Source organism: Ceratotherium simum, chromosome 11 (assembly GCF_057802395.1).
Source record: "Ceratotherium simum simum isolate JZ-2026a chromosome 11, ASM5780239v1, whole genome shotgun sequence".
NCBI lineage: Eukaryota > Metazoa > Chordata > Mammalia > Perissodactyla > Rhinocerotidae > Ceratotherium > Ceratotherium simum.
Window position 1 is genome coordinate 42,922,009 of NC_141910.1, and position 17,657 is coordinate 42,939,665.

The 17,657-nt window shown below is 37.2% G+C and overlaps 1 protein-coding gene across 5 annotated transcripts in view; it reads left to right on the forward strand.

Moving 5' to 3' along the window:
• MAP4K3 (mitogen-activated protein kinase kinase kinase kinase 3) overlaps positions 1-17,657 on the forward strand; it is a 200,282-nt gene that overhangs the window by 64,897 nt on the left and 117,728 nt on the right. For all 5 annotated transcript variants that reach the window (XR_015553666.1, XM_087436855.1, XM_087436856.1 and 2 more), the window contains exon 2: positions 4,945-5,002. Coding sequence is in view for 4 of the 5 variants with exons in the window: in XM_087436855.1 (XP_087292981.1) it covers positions 4,945-5,002 (58 nt within the window). In the remaining variant the exon portion in view is untranslated. The remainder of the gene's footprint in view (positions 1-4,944; positions 5,003-17,657) is intronic.

Sequence of the window (17,657 nt, forward strand, 5' to 3'; positions counted from 1 at the left end):
GAGGGGGATGCCTTAACCAGAATAGGGGTCAGGAAAAGGCTTGTGGGAAGTGATAATCTAAGCTGAGCTTTAAAGAATGTCAAGGAGTTAGACTAGGGGAGGCAGTTGGAGCAAGCGTTTGTCCAGCCAGTATGTGCCAGAGCACAAAAGTGTGGATAGCATTGGGGAATGGCAAGTTGTTTAGTTTGGCTAAAACATAGAGTGCAAATGAGGGAGTAACTAGAAGGACAAACAAGGGCCAGATAGTAAAGGGTTTATAGTTAAAATCCTATATTTCACAACTAGATATCCACATGCAAAGAATGAGGTTGGAGTCCTACCTGACACCATACAAAAATTCACTAAAAATTGATCATAGACCTAAATAGAAGAGCTAAAACTATAAAACTATTAGAAGAAAACCTAGTAAAAAAATCTTTGTGACCTGGGGTTAGGCAATGGTTTCTTAGCTACAATATCAAAAGCACAAGCAGCGAAAAATAGATAACTTGGACTTCATCAAAATTAAAAACTTGTGCTTCAAAGAGAAAATGAAGACAACCCACAGAATGGGATTAAATATTTGCAAATCCTGTAACTAGTAAGAGACTTAGGGGCCAGTCCCATGGCGTAGTGGTTAAGTGCGTGTGCTCCACTGCTGGCCACCCGGGTTCAGATCCCAGGTGTGCACTGAGGCACTGCTTGTCAGGCCGTGCTGTGGCACCGTCCCATATAAAGTGGAGGAAGATAGGCACAGATGTTAGCCCAGGGCCAGTCTCCCTCAGCAAAAAAAGAGGAGGATTGGCATGGATGTTAGCTCAGGGCTGATCTTGCTCACCAAAAAAATAAAGAGACTTATATCAGGATCTATAAAGAAATTTTACAAGTCGACATTAAAAAGACAACGCAATTAAAAATGGTCAAAGAATTGAATAGACATTTCTCCAAAGAAAATATTCAAATGGCCAGTAAAGTATGTGAAAAGATACTCAACATCGTTAGTCGTTAGTGAATTGCAAGTCAAACCACAAAGAGATACCACTTCACACCCACTAGGGTAGCTAAAATAAAAAAGATAATAACAAATGTTGGCAAGGATGTAGAGAAATTGGAACCTTCATATGTTTCTGGTGATAACATAAAATGGTGTAGCCACATTGGAAAACAGTTTGACAGTTCTTCAAAAAGTTAAACATAGAGTTACCATGTGATTCACCAATTCCACTCTTAGTTCTGTATCCAAGAGAATTGAAAACATAAGTCCACACAAAAACCTGTACAGTAATGTTCATAGAAGCATTAATCGTTAATAGCCAAAAAGTGGAAACAACTCAAGTATCCTTCAACTGATAAATGGATAAATAAATGTGGTATTTCCATATAATGGAGTATTATTCAGCAATAAAAGGAATAAAGTACTGATAGATGCTACGACATGGATGAACCTGAAAATGTTATGCTTGGTGAAAGAAGCCAGTTACAAAGGACCACATATTGTATGATCCTGTTTATATGAAATGTACAGAATAGTCAAATCCATAGAGACAAAAAGTAGACCAGTAGTTGTCAGGGACTGGGAAGAATAGGGAGTGACTGCTATAATGGGTCTGGGGTTTCTTTTTGGGGTGATGGAAATTCTCGAAAATTAGATAGTATGATGGTTACATAACTGTGAATATACTAAAAATCACTGAACTGTACACATTATGAAGCTGAACTTTATGGTATGTGAATTAATTATATCCCAATAAAGCTTTTATAAAAAGTACTCTATCGGGTCAGCCCTTGTGGCCTAGTGGTTAAGTTTGGTGTGCTCTGCTTCAGCGGCCCAGATTTGGTTCACGGGTGTGGACCTATACCACTCGTCTGTCAGTGGCCGTGCTGTGGTGGTGGCTCACTTACAAAAAGAGGAAGATTGGTAGCAGATGTTAGCTCAGGGTGACTCTTCCTCAGCAAAAACAAAAACAAAATTTAAAAAAAAGTACTCTATTTAGTGAAAAATGTAAGTTTTCTGACTGGAAACTTGAATTTTTGTCTTTAAAGCAATGGAGTATACTCCTGAAGAGTTTTAAACTCATAACTACATGAACTGAACATCACTTTCAGGGCGTGTGAAGAATGATGGTCAAATCAATGATGTGGCAGAAGACAGAATATTTATCCTCAGTTTTCTGCTCTGAGCAAGTCTGAAAATTTTGTTTACTGATACTGAATTAGAAATTTTAACTTTGTACATGATAATATTTTAAAATATTTACCATAGTCTCATTTTTTTCTAATAAATTCCTCTAGGTGGTTGAAAAAAAGAATTGCAGTTACGGAATATTAGAGATATTAACTTTTAAATTTACCTCAGTGTGTAACCTTAACCATTGTAAATTTAGAGATAGCAAAATATGATTTATTTTAGCCAGAAGACCAAGATTCTTGATGAACCATAATGTTTTAAAGACCTTTCATTAATAATAAACATATGGATTTTCATGCAGAAATGCTCAGAAATTCAAGCTTCCTGAGGATTTTTTTTATCTTTGCTTGTTTTTATGAATTGTCTTAATTCTATCAAATATTACATACTGGAAAATATTTCAGAAAGCAAAAGAACAGTAATCATTTTAGCTGTCTTGTTTATTGACTCTAAAGAACCGTAATTTAAAAACTCTTCATCTTTTAGAAAATTCTGGACTGATTTAAATTTTGAAAAATTGTATTCATAAGTCAAGCCTATAGTAAATATTGACTTAAGTAAACTATCAGTAGTTTACTATCACAGTCTTTTTGTTAAATATACGCTGGTGTTATAGACTATTAGTAAATCTATTTTTAGAAGAGTACATTGTGTACAGCAGCCATTTTGGACACTGTGTAACTTGTGTTGTCTGTAGAGACTGTGCCCTCTTGTGGTCAGTTTGGAACAAAATTTCAGCTGTAAAAGTAATCATCCCAGCTTTCTATGAGTTCACATTTTCTCTACTATTCCATAATCGAATCATCCGTACTATGAATTTCTTTTCAATAAACAGAAAACAAAACTATGGCAGGATTTTTTAATTGAGAATTGGAGTTGCATCTTGTCTTATTTTATTTGGAGAAGTGTTAAAAAAGATGCGGGTTAAAGAACAGAGTATCAAGAAGGAGCTTAACAGAAGAGATCAAAGTGTTAGGAAAGGCAAGTAGTTGTGACAGTGTTTGAGAAGATTTATGACTAACATTGATGTGATATACCTGAGTATTTTACAGTACACTCTGCCCCCTTTTACAAAATGCTCCAGAATGATGTTCTGATTTTATTTCTATTTCCTCATATATATTTCTTCTTATCCTAGGGAAGGGAATAAATACTTATCTAGCACTGTCTATTTGAAATGTCTATCTCCTTTAATGGAAATAAAGTTTAGTTTGAAATAACTGTTCAAATCTGTTTTGCACTGCCTGTAATAAGTTGGCATCATAAGTGTTCATTAGTTATGGGGATTTTTTCAGAAGGAATGAGTTTTCCCTGCAAATTTCATTTTGATTTTTTTTCTTAACTTGTGTGGGGAGATCTTTTAATACTTTTGTTCTTTGAGTTAAAAGGTAAAAACTTCATATTTCAGCAATGGCTGTGTCCCATATCTACCTTCCTAGATCCTTGGCTGATTTTTTTTTTTCCCCCTGAGGAAGATCAGCACTGTGCTAACATCTGCCAATCCTTCTCTTTTTTTGCTGAGGAAGACTGGCCCTGGGCTAACATCCGTGCCCATCTTCCTCCACTTTATATGGGATGCTGCCACAGCATGCCTTGCCAAGCAGTGCGACGGGTGTGCGCCTGGGATCCGAACTGGCGAACCCCGGGCTGCTACAGCAGAGCGCCTGCACTCACTGCTTGTGCCACCGGGCCGGCCCCCTTGGCTGATATTTTTAATGCCTCCATATTCTTAGAAGGATTCCACCGTTAATGCTGTTATTATCCCTTGTGGGTGATTCACTCATCTTCACCAATCCATTAATAAGAGCATCTTGCAATGAAGAATAATTCTAGTGATGTGAATGAATCTTTCTGTGATCAGGGAATTGCATATATTGGTCTTCATTGGTTCATACGAAAATTATTGTCTCAGTTAACAGTTTAAATATTGTAAACAGTTGTAACTGTAAAATATATTGAAAGTTCTGATCCAGTTGTGAAACATTTTAAATTGACAAAGAATTACTGCCATTTTTGTTCAGATTGACAGTTTCTCCTTATTTATACATAATTATAGTTGTAAATACCAGCAGTCTAATATTATGAATTGATTTTTTAAATGATTTTTATTTTTAATATGTAGCTTGTAAAAATATATTTGGTTTGTATTGAACTGCAGTTACTTGATTGTACCATCAGGTATGTTTAAACAGATGCAAGGGGGCTGTTTTTATAGTTATATAATTGTGTTAGCTTTTCATATTCTAAGGTTTTTAAATTTAAAAGTTTAAGGCTAGTTAATCAATTCAAAATTTTAACCAGCTTTTGAGTGAATGGCAATAGAGTGTAGTGCTTAAAAGCCCAGCCTCTGAGTCAGACTGCCTGGGTTAGAATCCCTGCGCTGTCACTCACTGGCTTTATGGCCTTGGCAAGTTCTGTAACTTCTCTGGGCTTCAGTTCCCTCATCTGCAACATGGGAATAATATTGGTACCTACCTCCTAAGATTGTTGTAAAGGTTAAATCAATTAATATAAAAACACTTAGAATAGTGCCTGGCACATACTTAGGTCTGTGTGTGTATTAACTATTATTGTTATCACCATTATTAAATTTATACATGATTAATGTTGAAATTCATTATGACACATATACTGTTTGTTTTGTAAATGTAAATCACTTTTGTAGTTCTTACGTTAAAAAATATTTTTGTAAAATTGAAAATAAACTGAGCTAAGATGACATTTTATAAAGTTTCTTGTGAAAGCTGTTTTCACAATTATCTTTTCTTCTTTTTTAGGCACGGAATGTTAACACTGGTGAATTGGCAGCAATTAAAGTAATAAAATTGGAACCAGGTAAATTAATTGAAATTTGATGTTTATTATTGCCAAAAGCCACTGGATATCTTTAAGGCTTATTTTAATGATGTTTGGTCAACATTCTCTTGTTCCCAACATCTTCTGAGAAATAGAACTGGTGTCTGCTGTTTCCTCTACCTCTTTGAGACCTGTAGACACACTGCTCGATTCTTCCCTGAAAAATAACTACTAATTGGGAAAGGGAGGGGACCTCCTGAAGGTACTTTGGTTCTTCTGAACTCAATTAAGCTAATTTGTCACAAATTGCTAGTGGTATATTTCCAGGTTAACATTGTCCTGTGGAGAGGGGCAGTGTGATGCAGTGGAAAGAACTGAACTGACATTTGAGAGGTTGTAGTCCAGTTCTGTGTGTCACACTCTCTTGCTCTATAAACTTGGGCAAGTAACTTCACTTCTCTGAGTCTCAGTTTTCTCAGTAGACTTAGTGCTCACATTTCATGGGTCGTTAATACCATAATAGTTACCTTCCAACTTGAGCAGCTTACGTAAAGCCCCTAGGACTACTCCATATTTTTGGTCTGCTTCAGTCATATTGTATCCCTGAATTCCCTCCACCCCCTGCAAAACCCACGTCTGTCTGAGCTAACTACACACTCTTGTTTATCTTCTCTCCAAAACCCCTTCCCTCTATTTCTCCCTCCCACCATAAGCAAGTAATTGTGCTAGTATCTAGACTGAGTTCCAGAGCGATGATAGTGCCTTGCTGATGGCTTCTTCTGCTACAAGCTGATTCTATGAATTTATTGGTAAAACAAGTTTTAGCTTCGGTATGAGCAGAAGTCCACTCAGTAATTTTTTTTAAGGTTGGGCAACTTTTTCTGTAAAAGGCCAGATAGTGAAATATTTCAGGCCTTGTAAACCACATGTGGACTCTGTATACAGTTCTTCCTCTCTTGCTCCTTTGTCCCTCCTAAAATGGAAGAACATTCGTAGCTAAAAAAACCATTCTTAGCAAACCAGGCCACCTGCTGCTGCTGTTTGCCTATCCCTGATTTGGATCATCAGTAGACCTTTTAGAAATGCCATTAAGATGAAATGTGAAAGGTGTGTTGACTGACTGTGATCAAATCACACTGAAATATAATGAATAAAAAAATACTTTCTCAGTTATACATATATACTGATTTTGTATGGTCTAATTACATTCTCATATCACAAGACAAAATTTTTTTCTTTTCTCTGAATCTCCTAGTCTTTAGTTTATGAGAAACTTAACTAGGATATTTGAAATTGGTGAAATCAGAGATAAAAGAAAATTTTAAATTTGGCATTTGAATCAGGGCTTTCATTTTTAATCATTTAGAAGTGGCTATGTTACTTGATGAAATAGTCTCTAATTAGAAGTTGTTTGTACATACGTCATTCCCTCAAATCACTTTAGTGCAGTCTCTTTCAGGAAGCTTTCCTTGACCCCTGGGCTAATAAGATGACTCCTTTGCAAGAATAGCTCTGTTATAGTTCTTATCACAGCTATGTTGTTGTTCTAGAATGCCTTTCTTTGTTTCCAGGTTTTAATCAAATTTATGTTGACAGCACTGAACTTAGGGCCTGGTACATATTACTCTTTCAGTACATCTTAAAATTTCCTTTAAAAAATTAGGAACTCGAGGGGCTTTCATGGAGGCGTAGTGGTTAAGTTCTCACGCTCCACTTTGGCAGCCTGGGGTTCGTGTGTTCAGATCCCAGGCACAGACCTACACACCACTTATCAGGCTATGCTGTAGTGGCATCCCACATACAAAAAAAGTAAGATTGGCACAGATGTTAACTCAGGGACAATCTTCCTCAAGCAAAAAGAGGAAGATTGACAACAGATGTTAGCTCAGGGCCAATCTTCCTCACCAAAAAAAATTAGGAACTTGAAAAACATTATTGTTCATTAAGTCATTTGTTTTCTGATTAATGAAATGTTCACATTGTTATACCGTTAATCTTGAACCCTGCCATGCATATATTGATCATTGTAATAAAAGTAGAAGATACAATTAAATAAAAATAAAAAAGAAAAATCATTCATGGTCTATCACCCAGAGATGACAAGGACTATTACCATATATATGTTATTAGATATTCACTTAAATTAAGCTAAGGTTGGCTTCCCTACTTATATTTTCATGGAAGCCACCTGAATTTTTATATTTAATTTCTTTGTTTTAATTTACTTATATCCTGTGAGAAATGTTTACTTGTTGGTGAGCTTGAAGTGTGTGGCCCAGTGGTTAACAGCACATTCTCTAAAGCTACTTTGGTTCTAGTCCTGGGGGCCGGCTGGCGGCACAGTGGTTAAGTGTGCGCGCTCCGCTTTGGCGGCCCCAGGGTTTGCAGGTTCGGATCCTGGGCGCGCACCGATGCACCACTTGTCAAGCCATGCTATGGCAACGTCCCATATAAAATAGAGGAAGATAGGCACGGATGTTAGCCCAGGGCCAGTCTTCCTCGGCAAAAAGAGGAGGATTGGCATCGATTTTAGCTCAGGGCTGATCTTCCTCACAACAAAAAAAAGAAAAGAAACACTCTGATTCTAGTCCTGGCTTGACCACATTGCTTAAGCTTTCTGGATCTCTGTTTCCTCATCTCTAAAATGAGGATAATAATAGTAGCTTCCTCTTAAGATTGTTGTAGGAATTAAATGAGCTAATGTATCTAAACTACCTAAAATAGTGCTTGGCACAGAGTAAGTAGTAAGTAACTGTTACTACTACTACCACTTGTACAGTTATCAAGATATGACCAACCTTGTTTCATCTATACCCACTACCCTCCTTGCTACTAGTAATTTTGAATCAGATCCAAAATGTCATATCATTTCAGCCCTTAATATTTCAGCATGTATGCTTAAAGAATAAGAACTCAAAATATAACCACAAACAGGAGCCCTCATACACTGCTGGTGGGAATGTGAAATGGTGCATCCACTTTGGAAAACAATTTGACAGTTTCTTAAAAAGTTAAACATAAATTTGCCATAATGACCCAGCAATTCCACTCTTGTGTATCGACCCACGCCACAACTTTTACACAAAAATGTTCATGGCAGCATTATTCATAATAACCCGATGTTGGAAACAACCTAACTGCCCATCAACTGGTAAATGAATAGACAAAATATGTCCATACAATGGAATACTATTCAGCAATAGAAGGAAACAAACTGCTGATACATGCTATGATGTAAAACCACCTAAAAAACATGCTAAGTGAAAGGAGCCAGACACAAGAGACTACATACTGTATGATTCCACGTATGTGAAATGTTCAGAAAAGGCAAATCTATAGAATGAGAAAGTGCATTGGTGGGCAGGTGTGTGTGTGTGACGTGGGTTGGGAGGTGATTAACAGTTAATGGACATGAGGGATCTTATTGGGATAATAGAAATATTCTAAAACTGATTTATAGTGATGGTTACACAACTTGATAAATTCACTAAAAAATCATTGTCTTGTACACTTGATAAGGATGAATTACATGATTTTAAAATATGCTTTAATGGAGTTATAAAAATATATAACCACAATTCCACTGTCATCTCTTAATATTAATAACTTCTTAATAAGAAATAAGGTCCACACATTGCAATTAGCTGATGTGTCTCAAATTTCTTTTATATCCATAGGTTCCTCCTTTATCTCTTTTTATCTTTTTCCTTACAGTGTTTTGTTGAAGAAACTTGGTTATTTGTCCTGCAGAATTTTTCCTTCAGTGTGGATTTTACTGATTGCCTCCCTGTAGTATCATTTAATATGTTCTGTGAATTGGTAGTTAGCCCTAGAGGATTGATAAAATTCAGATTTTATTTGAAATGTGGTGCAGGGGACAACTTCGTGGTGGTGTTATTTTCACATTTTTCTAAAATAGAATTCTGATGGCTAGTCTTCGACTTTTTTAAAAACAAAACCTAAATCTATTTCAGTCAAGTGTAACGTGGTGAATTTTAAAAATCTCCATCCAAAACTTGTTTTGTTCCTTTTCTTACAACTGATATCCAGTTTGAACTTGAAGCTAAATGAAAACTTATTCAGACGTTTGGACAAAATTGTTTGTTTAAATATGAAGTTAGTCTGAGTATCTCACTGGGGCTTCTAATCTTATTCATGTGGCTTTAATTTATAGTTGCTTTTCTCACTTGTCCTTTGATTAACCATCAGTCTGTAACATTTTTAAAACTTAAATTGCAAAGACAATGTTTGGTCATTGTAATAAAAGTAAAAAAATACAGCTAAACAAAAAGAGGAAACTAAGCATCATTCATCATTCTACCACTGTCAACTCTCGGTGATTTTCTCCAGATTTTTGTTTGTGTGTATGTACAAACACCCACACATACATATATACACACAGACACACGCACTTAACTATGCAGACCACAAAGGGCTGATCAGAGTTCAAAAGAAAGGCAAGAATATACTACTTAGATCAGCTTAATTTGCTTTCTTACTGCTGAACCAGAAAACAAGCATTGCAAAGGATAAATAAGGTAAGGATGCATGTGAGTGGGCACAGCTTTCTTGTGCTTTCCCAGGTCCTCACACAGGTGGCCCAAACTGGTGGTCAGTACAGTGAGTAATCTGTCAGCCACATTTATACCATCAGGCACGGGGAGGGACATCATTAATACTCAGCAAGTGGGGTAACTGCTATTAGAAACGGCGATTATTTGTTGTGACACCATACTGTACTTCTGTGTTCTATTTCTTACTGTCTCTTCAGAGCTGTAGCAGGCCTGGCCATGGCCTACCACAGATAGAAACACGTGTATATGAGTGTTTTACCAGTGTAATGGGTTTATTTTATACATCTGCTTTTCATCTGAAAAACATTTCATGAATATTGTTCTGTGTTAGTATTTCTATACCACCATTTTTTAGTTGGCTGCATAGTATTCAGTTACATAAAGCACAGTTATTTCATCAGTTCCTAATAATTGTAACACAAGTTTTCACAATTACAAACAACATGACCCACAAGGATATCTTTTGTCCTTGTACACGTGATTATTTGTTTGTGATAAATTCCTAGCAGATCAGAGGATATGTACATTTTTTAAAGTTTTGATATACTAGGAAGATTGTGCCTGAAATTTCCAAGTTTTTTTTGTTCCCCGTATCTTTAGCCACAAAGGGTATCATTATAATAAAATCTTTTCTATTAAGCAAAAATTGGTTTCTTATCGTTAATTAATTAGCATTTCTTTGTCTTCTAGTGATTTGATATATTTTATCCCATATACTTCTTGACCTTTTGTTTTTATTTTGTGAAAGCTTGTTTGTGTCAATCATTTACTATTTATTCATTGTCTACTATGTGCCAGGCATTGGTCTAGATGTTGGACAAATAGTGGTAAATAAGGAAGACTCTGGGACCGGCGCAGTGGCTCAGTGGTTAAGTGCTCACACTCCGCTTTGGCGGCCCAGGATTCGCAGGTTCGGATCCCGGGCGCGCACCGACACACTGCTTGTCAAGCCATACTGTGGCGGCATCCCATATAAAGTAGAGGAAGATGGGCATGGATGTTAGCCCAGGGCCAATCTTCCTCAGCAAAAAAGAGGAGGATTGGCCTCGGATGTTAGCTCAGGGCTGATCTTCCTCACCAAAAAAAAAAAAAAACAAAAAACAAAAACGGGAAGACTCTTACCCTGAAGAAGTTTTTATTTTATTTGAGAGAGACAGACCATAAACCTGTAAACATGTAAATAAATAAGATAATTTCATGAACAAAATAAGATAATGTATGTATGTTTTAGATATCTGTTACATATCCAGTTGGAGATGTTGAATAGGCAGTTTGACATATGCATCTAGAGCCCTGGGAGAAGTTACATTAGAGATACAAATTTGAGGGTCATCAGCATATAGGTAGTACTTAAAGCTGTGGGAGTGGGTGAGGTCACTTGGGAAGAAAGGAGACACAGAGAAGAGAAGGATGGTTGAGGTTAGAACTCTTGGTGATTCCAGTATTAGAGGTCTGCTAGAGGAGGAGAACCCAGGAAAGAAAGCTTGATGAGTAGCTAATTAGGTAGGAGAAATACGTGCTGAGTGTTTTGTCATGGAAGCCCATAGAAGAAAGTCTGTCAGCAAGGAGGGAGATGTAAACTGTGTCAGATGATGCTGAGAGATGTGGAGTAAGATGAGGATTGAGAATTGAGCATTGGCTTTGGTGACTTTGATAACATCAGATCAGTGGACTGCTAGAGCTAGTTAAGGAGATAATGGGGGGAAAGGAATTGCGGATAGCAAGATTTGCTCTCAAAGCCTTTTGCTGAAATGGGTAGCAGAGAAATGGGGCATTAGCTGGAGCAGGACCTGGGGTATATGGAAGGTTTTTCTAGGATATATGATACTAAGTTATGTTTTGTGCTGGTGGGAATGAACGTGTAGAGAAGAAAGTGATGTTGCAAAAGATAATGCAGATAACTCAAGGAATAAAGTCTGAGAAAATGAAAAGAGATAAGATCCAAGGTAAAGTCAAAGATCAAGGAGAATTGATTCATTTTAACAAGAGAGAATGCAGAGGATGAGTATATATGCAGGTAAGTTGGTGGAATTGATAGTGGGAAGATGGGTTCTTATCTGATTGTGCCCATTTTCCTTTTGAACTATAGGACATAGTTATTAGCCCAGAGTGAGAGTTGGAGGGTGTATTGGAGATTTAGCAGTGGAGGTAAAATATGTGAAATAGTCTTGGAGGCTGGACGATGATATATATCTTGGAAAGTGGGAAAATTATATATATAGTGGGATAAATGCAGGAGGATTGTCTGGCATTGATAAGAGACCCATTAAAATTTGAAGCTGTAAATGTGAAGTGAGTCTAGTCTGTAGCTATTGCTCAGATACAGGTGTGGGAAAAGGATAACTGGGGTTCATCATTGTTGTAGTTCTGCTTGGTGAGTATAATGGAAAGAGAGGGGTCTTGAGAGTTAAGGGTGTTTGTAAGGGAGTGGTTATAGTGCTGGTCCATGGAATCTGGGCTAAGTAAGAAGGAAAGTAAGGACAGGAAGGTGGTGTGGATAGTAAAAAGTGTTAAGCTCAGTGAGATAATTGCTGTGAGATAGGAAATTGTTGGAGTGGGAGAATTGGTCAGTTACCTGGAAAGATTGGATGATCTGAATGGAATATTTGAAACAGAGATTTTAAAGGTGGTGCATTTATGAATGATGACAAGATTTACTGTATGCCCATGTGAGTGGGGTGTGGCTGAAGGTGGAGATTGTTGTTGCTGAGCAGGTCAGGTATTCAAGGGGTCTCGGTGTTTTGATGTATCATTTATGAGGGTGTCAAGGTCACTAAAAATGGTGGAGAAGTGATGGAGAAGAAGAGAATGAGCCAGGTGCCTTGTAGTATCAGCGTGTGAGTGATAATGGCTAAGAATTCTAGAAACACAGCTACGAGAAGGGGTAAGAGGTGATGATACACTGTGATGGCAAGGACTTCAGGAGAGGCTGAGTGTTTGAATGAGAAAGGAGTAAAGGTATTTGGAAGCAACAGCGAGGATAGAGAAGGATATCTACCCCATTTCTAGGTCCTGCAGTGTGTGGAATATAGAAGAGCAAATTTCCTCTACTTGAGAGGACTAAAGAGAAGTAGAGTCCTTGGGGAACAGCCAGGTTTTAGTTAGAACATAAAAGTTAAGGGAACCTTGAGAAGAGCTTGAGAACAAAGAGGAGTTTCCTGATGGCCTGTGAGATCAAAGGATGTCCATTTTTCTATTGAGATATTTATCTTGTATTAGATTGTTTTTAAAGCTCTTTTTCTATTAGAGATTTTAATCCTTTTTTTTTATAAGTTGTAATTTTTTTACGGTATGCCTTTGAAATTTCTGTATGACTTTTGGATGTAGATGAGTTTTCAATTATTATGTAGCTGAATCTATCAGTATTTTTCTTTATGCTTTGAAAGGCTTGCCAACTCCCACTGTTTATGTGTGTGTATATTTTTTTTTTTTTAAAGATTTTATTTATTTTATTTTTTCCCCCCAAAGCCCCAGTGGATAGTTGTATGTCGTAGCTGCACATCCTTCTAGTTGCTGTATGCGGGACTCGGCCTCAGGATGAATGGAGAAGTGGTGCCTCGATGCGCACCCGGGATCCGAACCCGGGCCACCAGCATCGCAGCGCGCGCACTTAACCACCAAGCCACAGGGCCAGCCCTGTGTGTGTATATTTAATATTCACTTGACTTTTGTTATTGTACTTTTTTTTTTAACATTTAAATCTTAGATCCGTGTGGAATTAGTTTGGAGTATGATGTGAAGTAAAGATTGAACTTAATTTTTTTTCTCAAGTAGTTAATCAAGCATCCCAGTACTTTTGTTGTATATAATTGGCTCTGTTCTGGGCTTTCTATTCTAATTTAAGGAATTGCCTATTTATTTTGTTACCAATATCACCACTAAAACTAGGTTTTAAAATAATACTTGTTCTTGAGGTAGGTTGTTGCAAAGAATGTTTTTGATAGGATGTGTTGAAGATTAATTATTGATAATGGTATATAGTTGAGATATCAAAGATAGATACAATAATGTAAGATATTCAATGACTGGAAAATAAAGGATTCCATATAGGTTAATTTTCTAAAATCCTCTTTTAAATTGCAAAAATTGTTTTAACCATTATGTTTGTAAATATTTCTCAAATGCATTTCATCTCAGCATGCTGAGAGTAGTGTAGTTATCATGATATAACTAATAAAGTCAAGTCCTCTACAGCTCATGCCAAATAGAGAAACGTTGACTCAGAAAAATGCTCTAAATGACATTTTTTCCCTCTCCCTTGGTGTCACTTGTTGTTTCTCTTTAGGTCAATAAACATTTACTGACATGTACTAAGATAAATGAAAAGACACAGTCCTTGATTTTGAAGCGTTCAGCCCCTTCTATCTGCCTCCTTTATCTACCGCTTCTGTTGCATTGTTGGCCAAGAGATTGGACAATCGGATTTTTTTGAATTGCGTCTAATGAAAAAATAAATATGCTATGAATTTATCGGAAGAACTTTCCTTTGAGCTTTGAGTCATTGTTCTTGCCTCCTCAAGGTACTTTTTGTCCAAGCCTGGTTCTCATTTATGTTCTGAAAAGTTAAAGTTACTAAATAAGCACTTAGTTTTGAAGCCTAATTGTTATTTGGGAAGAGTTTCTGTAGTGGTAGTAGGAATCAAAGAGGAACTATGGCACAGTGGTTAAGAATGTGGACTTTGGACCCAAACTGCTTAGGTTATAATTGAGGCTCCATCACCATAAGCTGTGTGACCTTGGCAGATTATTTAACCTTTCTGCCTGTTTTTCCCTTCTGCAAAATAGCGATAGCAGTAGCTCCTACCTCATAGGGTTGTTGTGGAGATTAAGTAGTTTAATATATTTGAAGTACTTAAAATAGCTATTATTTTTATTATTATTAGGGACTTAAAAGTTAAAATTTTTGTAAGTATGCATTCATGTATTACTTCTACAATTAAAACGAATAAAATTAAATAAGCTATTAGGTTTTTTCATTCTAGGAAACAAATGCAACAACTGATTTCTCATACTGTCGACTCACTTAATCATATCCCTTGTCATCCTCTTTCCCTCCAGCACGCACACACATACACTCTTACACGTGCGATAGAGCTACTAGAGATACTTCATGTGCTTTGGGGGTTAAGTTTTTTTTGTGATAAGTCTGGGGACTAGGAAATAAGGCAAGCTTGTGAAATTATTTCCTAAACTTGTCTTTTTTACAATGACTACTCACATGCAATGAAATAAAGTTCGGGGATTGTCTTTTTTGAATTTAAATAGTATGTCTAGAGCAGACTATAAAATCCTTGATGGAGGATGCTTTGTCTCTTTTATTATAACCCCAAGACATTGTATGGTTCTAGACACATAAATGTTCAGTAAATATTTGTTGAATGAATAGGAGTGATCAGCTGTTTAAGTGTCAGATATTGTATATGATAAGCTCGAATATCTAGAATGGTGGTTTTTAATGTAAAAATATTATTATTCTTTTTTGTGTGTGTGAGGAAGATCAGCCCTGAGCTAACATCTGATGCCAGTCCTCCTCTTTTTGCTAAGGAAGACTGGCCCGGGGCTAACATCCGTGCCCATCTTCCTCTACTTTATGTGGGACGCCACCACAGCATGGCTTGACAAGCACTTTGTCGGTGTGCGCCTGGGATCCGAACTGGTGAACTCCGGGCCACCACAGCGGAGCGCACGCACTTAACCACTTGCGCCACTGGGCTGGCCCCTGTAAAAATATTTTTTTATGTAAAAAACTTATGAGTTCAGTTGCTAAAGCTCTTATACTTTGTGGAACAAAGTAACTTTCTAGCTTTTTTATTACTTACAAGATAAAATCAAATTAGTCTTTAGATAAACAGATCAATCCTTTTTTATATGCTTAGTCTAGATCTTCAATATATACATATTTAGTCTTAAAATTAAAAATCTTTGTGTCATCTATGTAAGTAACATTAATAGAATCTGAAATGAATTCAGATCAGATGAATCAGATTTTGAAGTGCTAGCAAGATCTTTTTTAAATTAAAAACCAGGAAAAATACAACTGTTATATTGGGTTTGTTTTCTGTCTTCTATGCCAGAGAAGGTCCAGGAAAAATACAACTGTTATATTGGGTTTGTTTTCTGTCTTCTATGCCAGAGAAGGTACAGGGGAGAATTTGGCAGCATAATTCAAGTGGGCCTAGAAATCAATAGAAAATAATGATGATGTGCAGAACTTGGTTTAAAAGGACTCTGCTTTCTTATTAGTGTTTTTCCAGATGGTGGAATATTTTTTTCTTAAATCTACATATCCGCATAACAACAGCAACAATAGTAATGGTGATAAAAGTCACAGCAGCCACTTTTTGGATGCTTGCTTCAGACGATGTGCCAGACTCTGTGCTGTGCTCTTCATGTGCATTGTCTCATTGGCTATGGCACTCTCACCCCCATCTCACAGTTGTAGAATAGAGGCACAGAAAGCTTCAGTAATTTGCCTGGGGCTGTATAACAGTGGAGCAAATTCAAATCCAGGTTTATGTTTTCCTAGAGCCTATGATAGTATGTATATTGCCTTACAGATACTTCCTGGAATTTTGAGAACAATTTCCAGTTCCCCAGCAATACTTTTTGAGTTTTTCCTCTCTACTGTAGAACTCATTGTTCATTTCTTTTTAATTTTTAATTAAATTTTAACTTTTTATTTAACATAATTTCACACGTTAGAGAAAAGTTGAAAGAATAATACAAAGAATTTCAGTATTTCACCCAGATATCTCAATATTAATATTTACTACAGATTTCTCAATACTAATATTTATCCTTTCCTCCTCTCAGACTTACCCTCTTCCCCTAAATACTTTAGTGTGTATTTCCTTACAACAATGACATTTTTCTCTTTCTTTCTTCCTTCCTTCCTCACTCCCTCCCTCCTTCCCTCCCTCCTTCTTCCCTTTCTCTCCCTCCGCCTCCCCCCTCCCCCTCCTCCTCTCCCCCCTGTCTTTCCTCCCTCCCTGCCTCTCCCTCCCTTGTCTTTTCTTTTTTTTGTGGCTGAGGAAGATTTTACATCTGCTACCAGTCTTCCTCTTTTTGTATGGGAGAGGGAGAGGGATTTACATCTGCTACCAATCTTCCTCTTTTTGTATGTGAGCCACCACCACAGCATGGCCACTGACAGACGAGTGGTGTAGGTCCGCGCCTGGGAACTGAACCCAGGCCGCTGAAGCAGAGCGTGCCAAACTTAACCGCTAGGCCACTGGGGCTGGCTCAACAATGACGTTTTCTTACATAACAATAGTACAATGATCAAAATCAGGAAATTAATGCTGATAATGCTATTTTTTAATCTAAGACCTTATTCAGATTTTGTTAGTTGCCCCAAGAAAATACAGGATCATGTATTGCATTCAGTTGCCAGGTCTCTTGAGTTTCCTTTAATCTGAAGGAGTTCCGGAGCCTTTGTTTGGAATGCTGGGTGTATTTATTGCTACAGAGGCATTGTTGCTTCTAGGCACTTTTAAGGGATAGAGCTAGGAAATAGATATATGTATATATGCACATAGAAATATGTATATACCCACACATCTCTCCTTTCCCCCCTTCTATCCATCTACCTATCTAAAATGATGATTTCATACTTATCCCTCCAATACCAATCTAACACCACAAGGTTCATTCTCTCTTTCCTTTCCGTATTTGTAACTCCCTTCTCCAACAGGTAGAAACTTGGTTTCCATTATCCACAGTGTATTTACTTATTTGCTTCTGGAGGCTAGAAGTTCAAAATGAAAGTCTTGGCAGAGTTGGTTCCTCTGAGAGCTCTGAGGGAGAATATGTTCCATGCCTCTCTTGTAGCTTCTGATGATGGCCTGCAATTTTTGGCATTTCTTGGCTTATAGATGGTTCCAGTCTCTGCCTCCATTATCACACAGCGTGCTCCTTGTGTCCAAATTTCCCCTTCATGTAAGGACATCAGTCATGGAAACCACCCTGAAGACCTCTTCTTAACTTGATTACCACAAAGACCCTCTTCCCAAACAGGGTCACATTCACAAGTCCTGGGGGTTAAGACTTCACCATATCTTTTGTGGGAGACACAGTTCAACATACGGCATATAACTAATTCTAAATCTTTGATTTTCTTT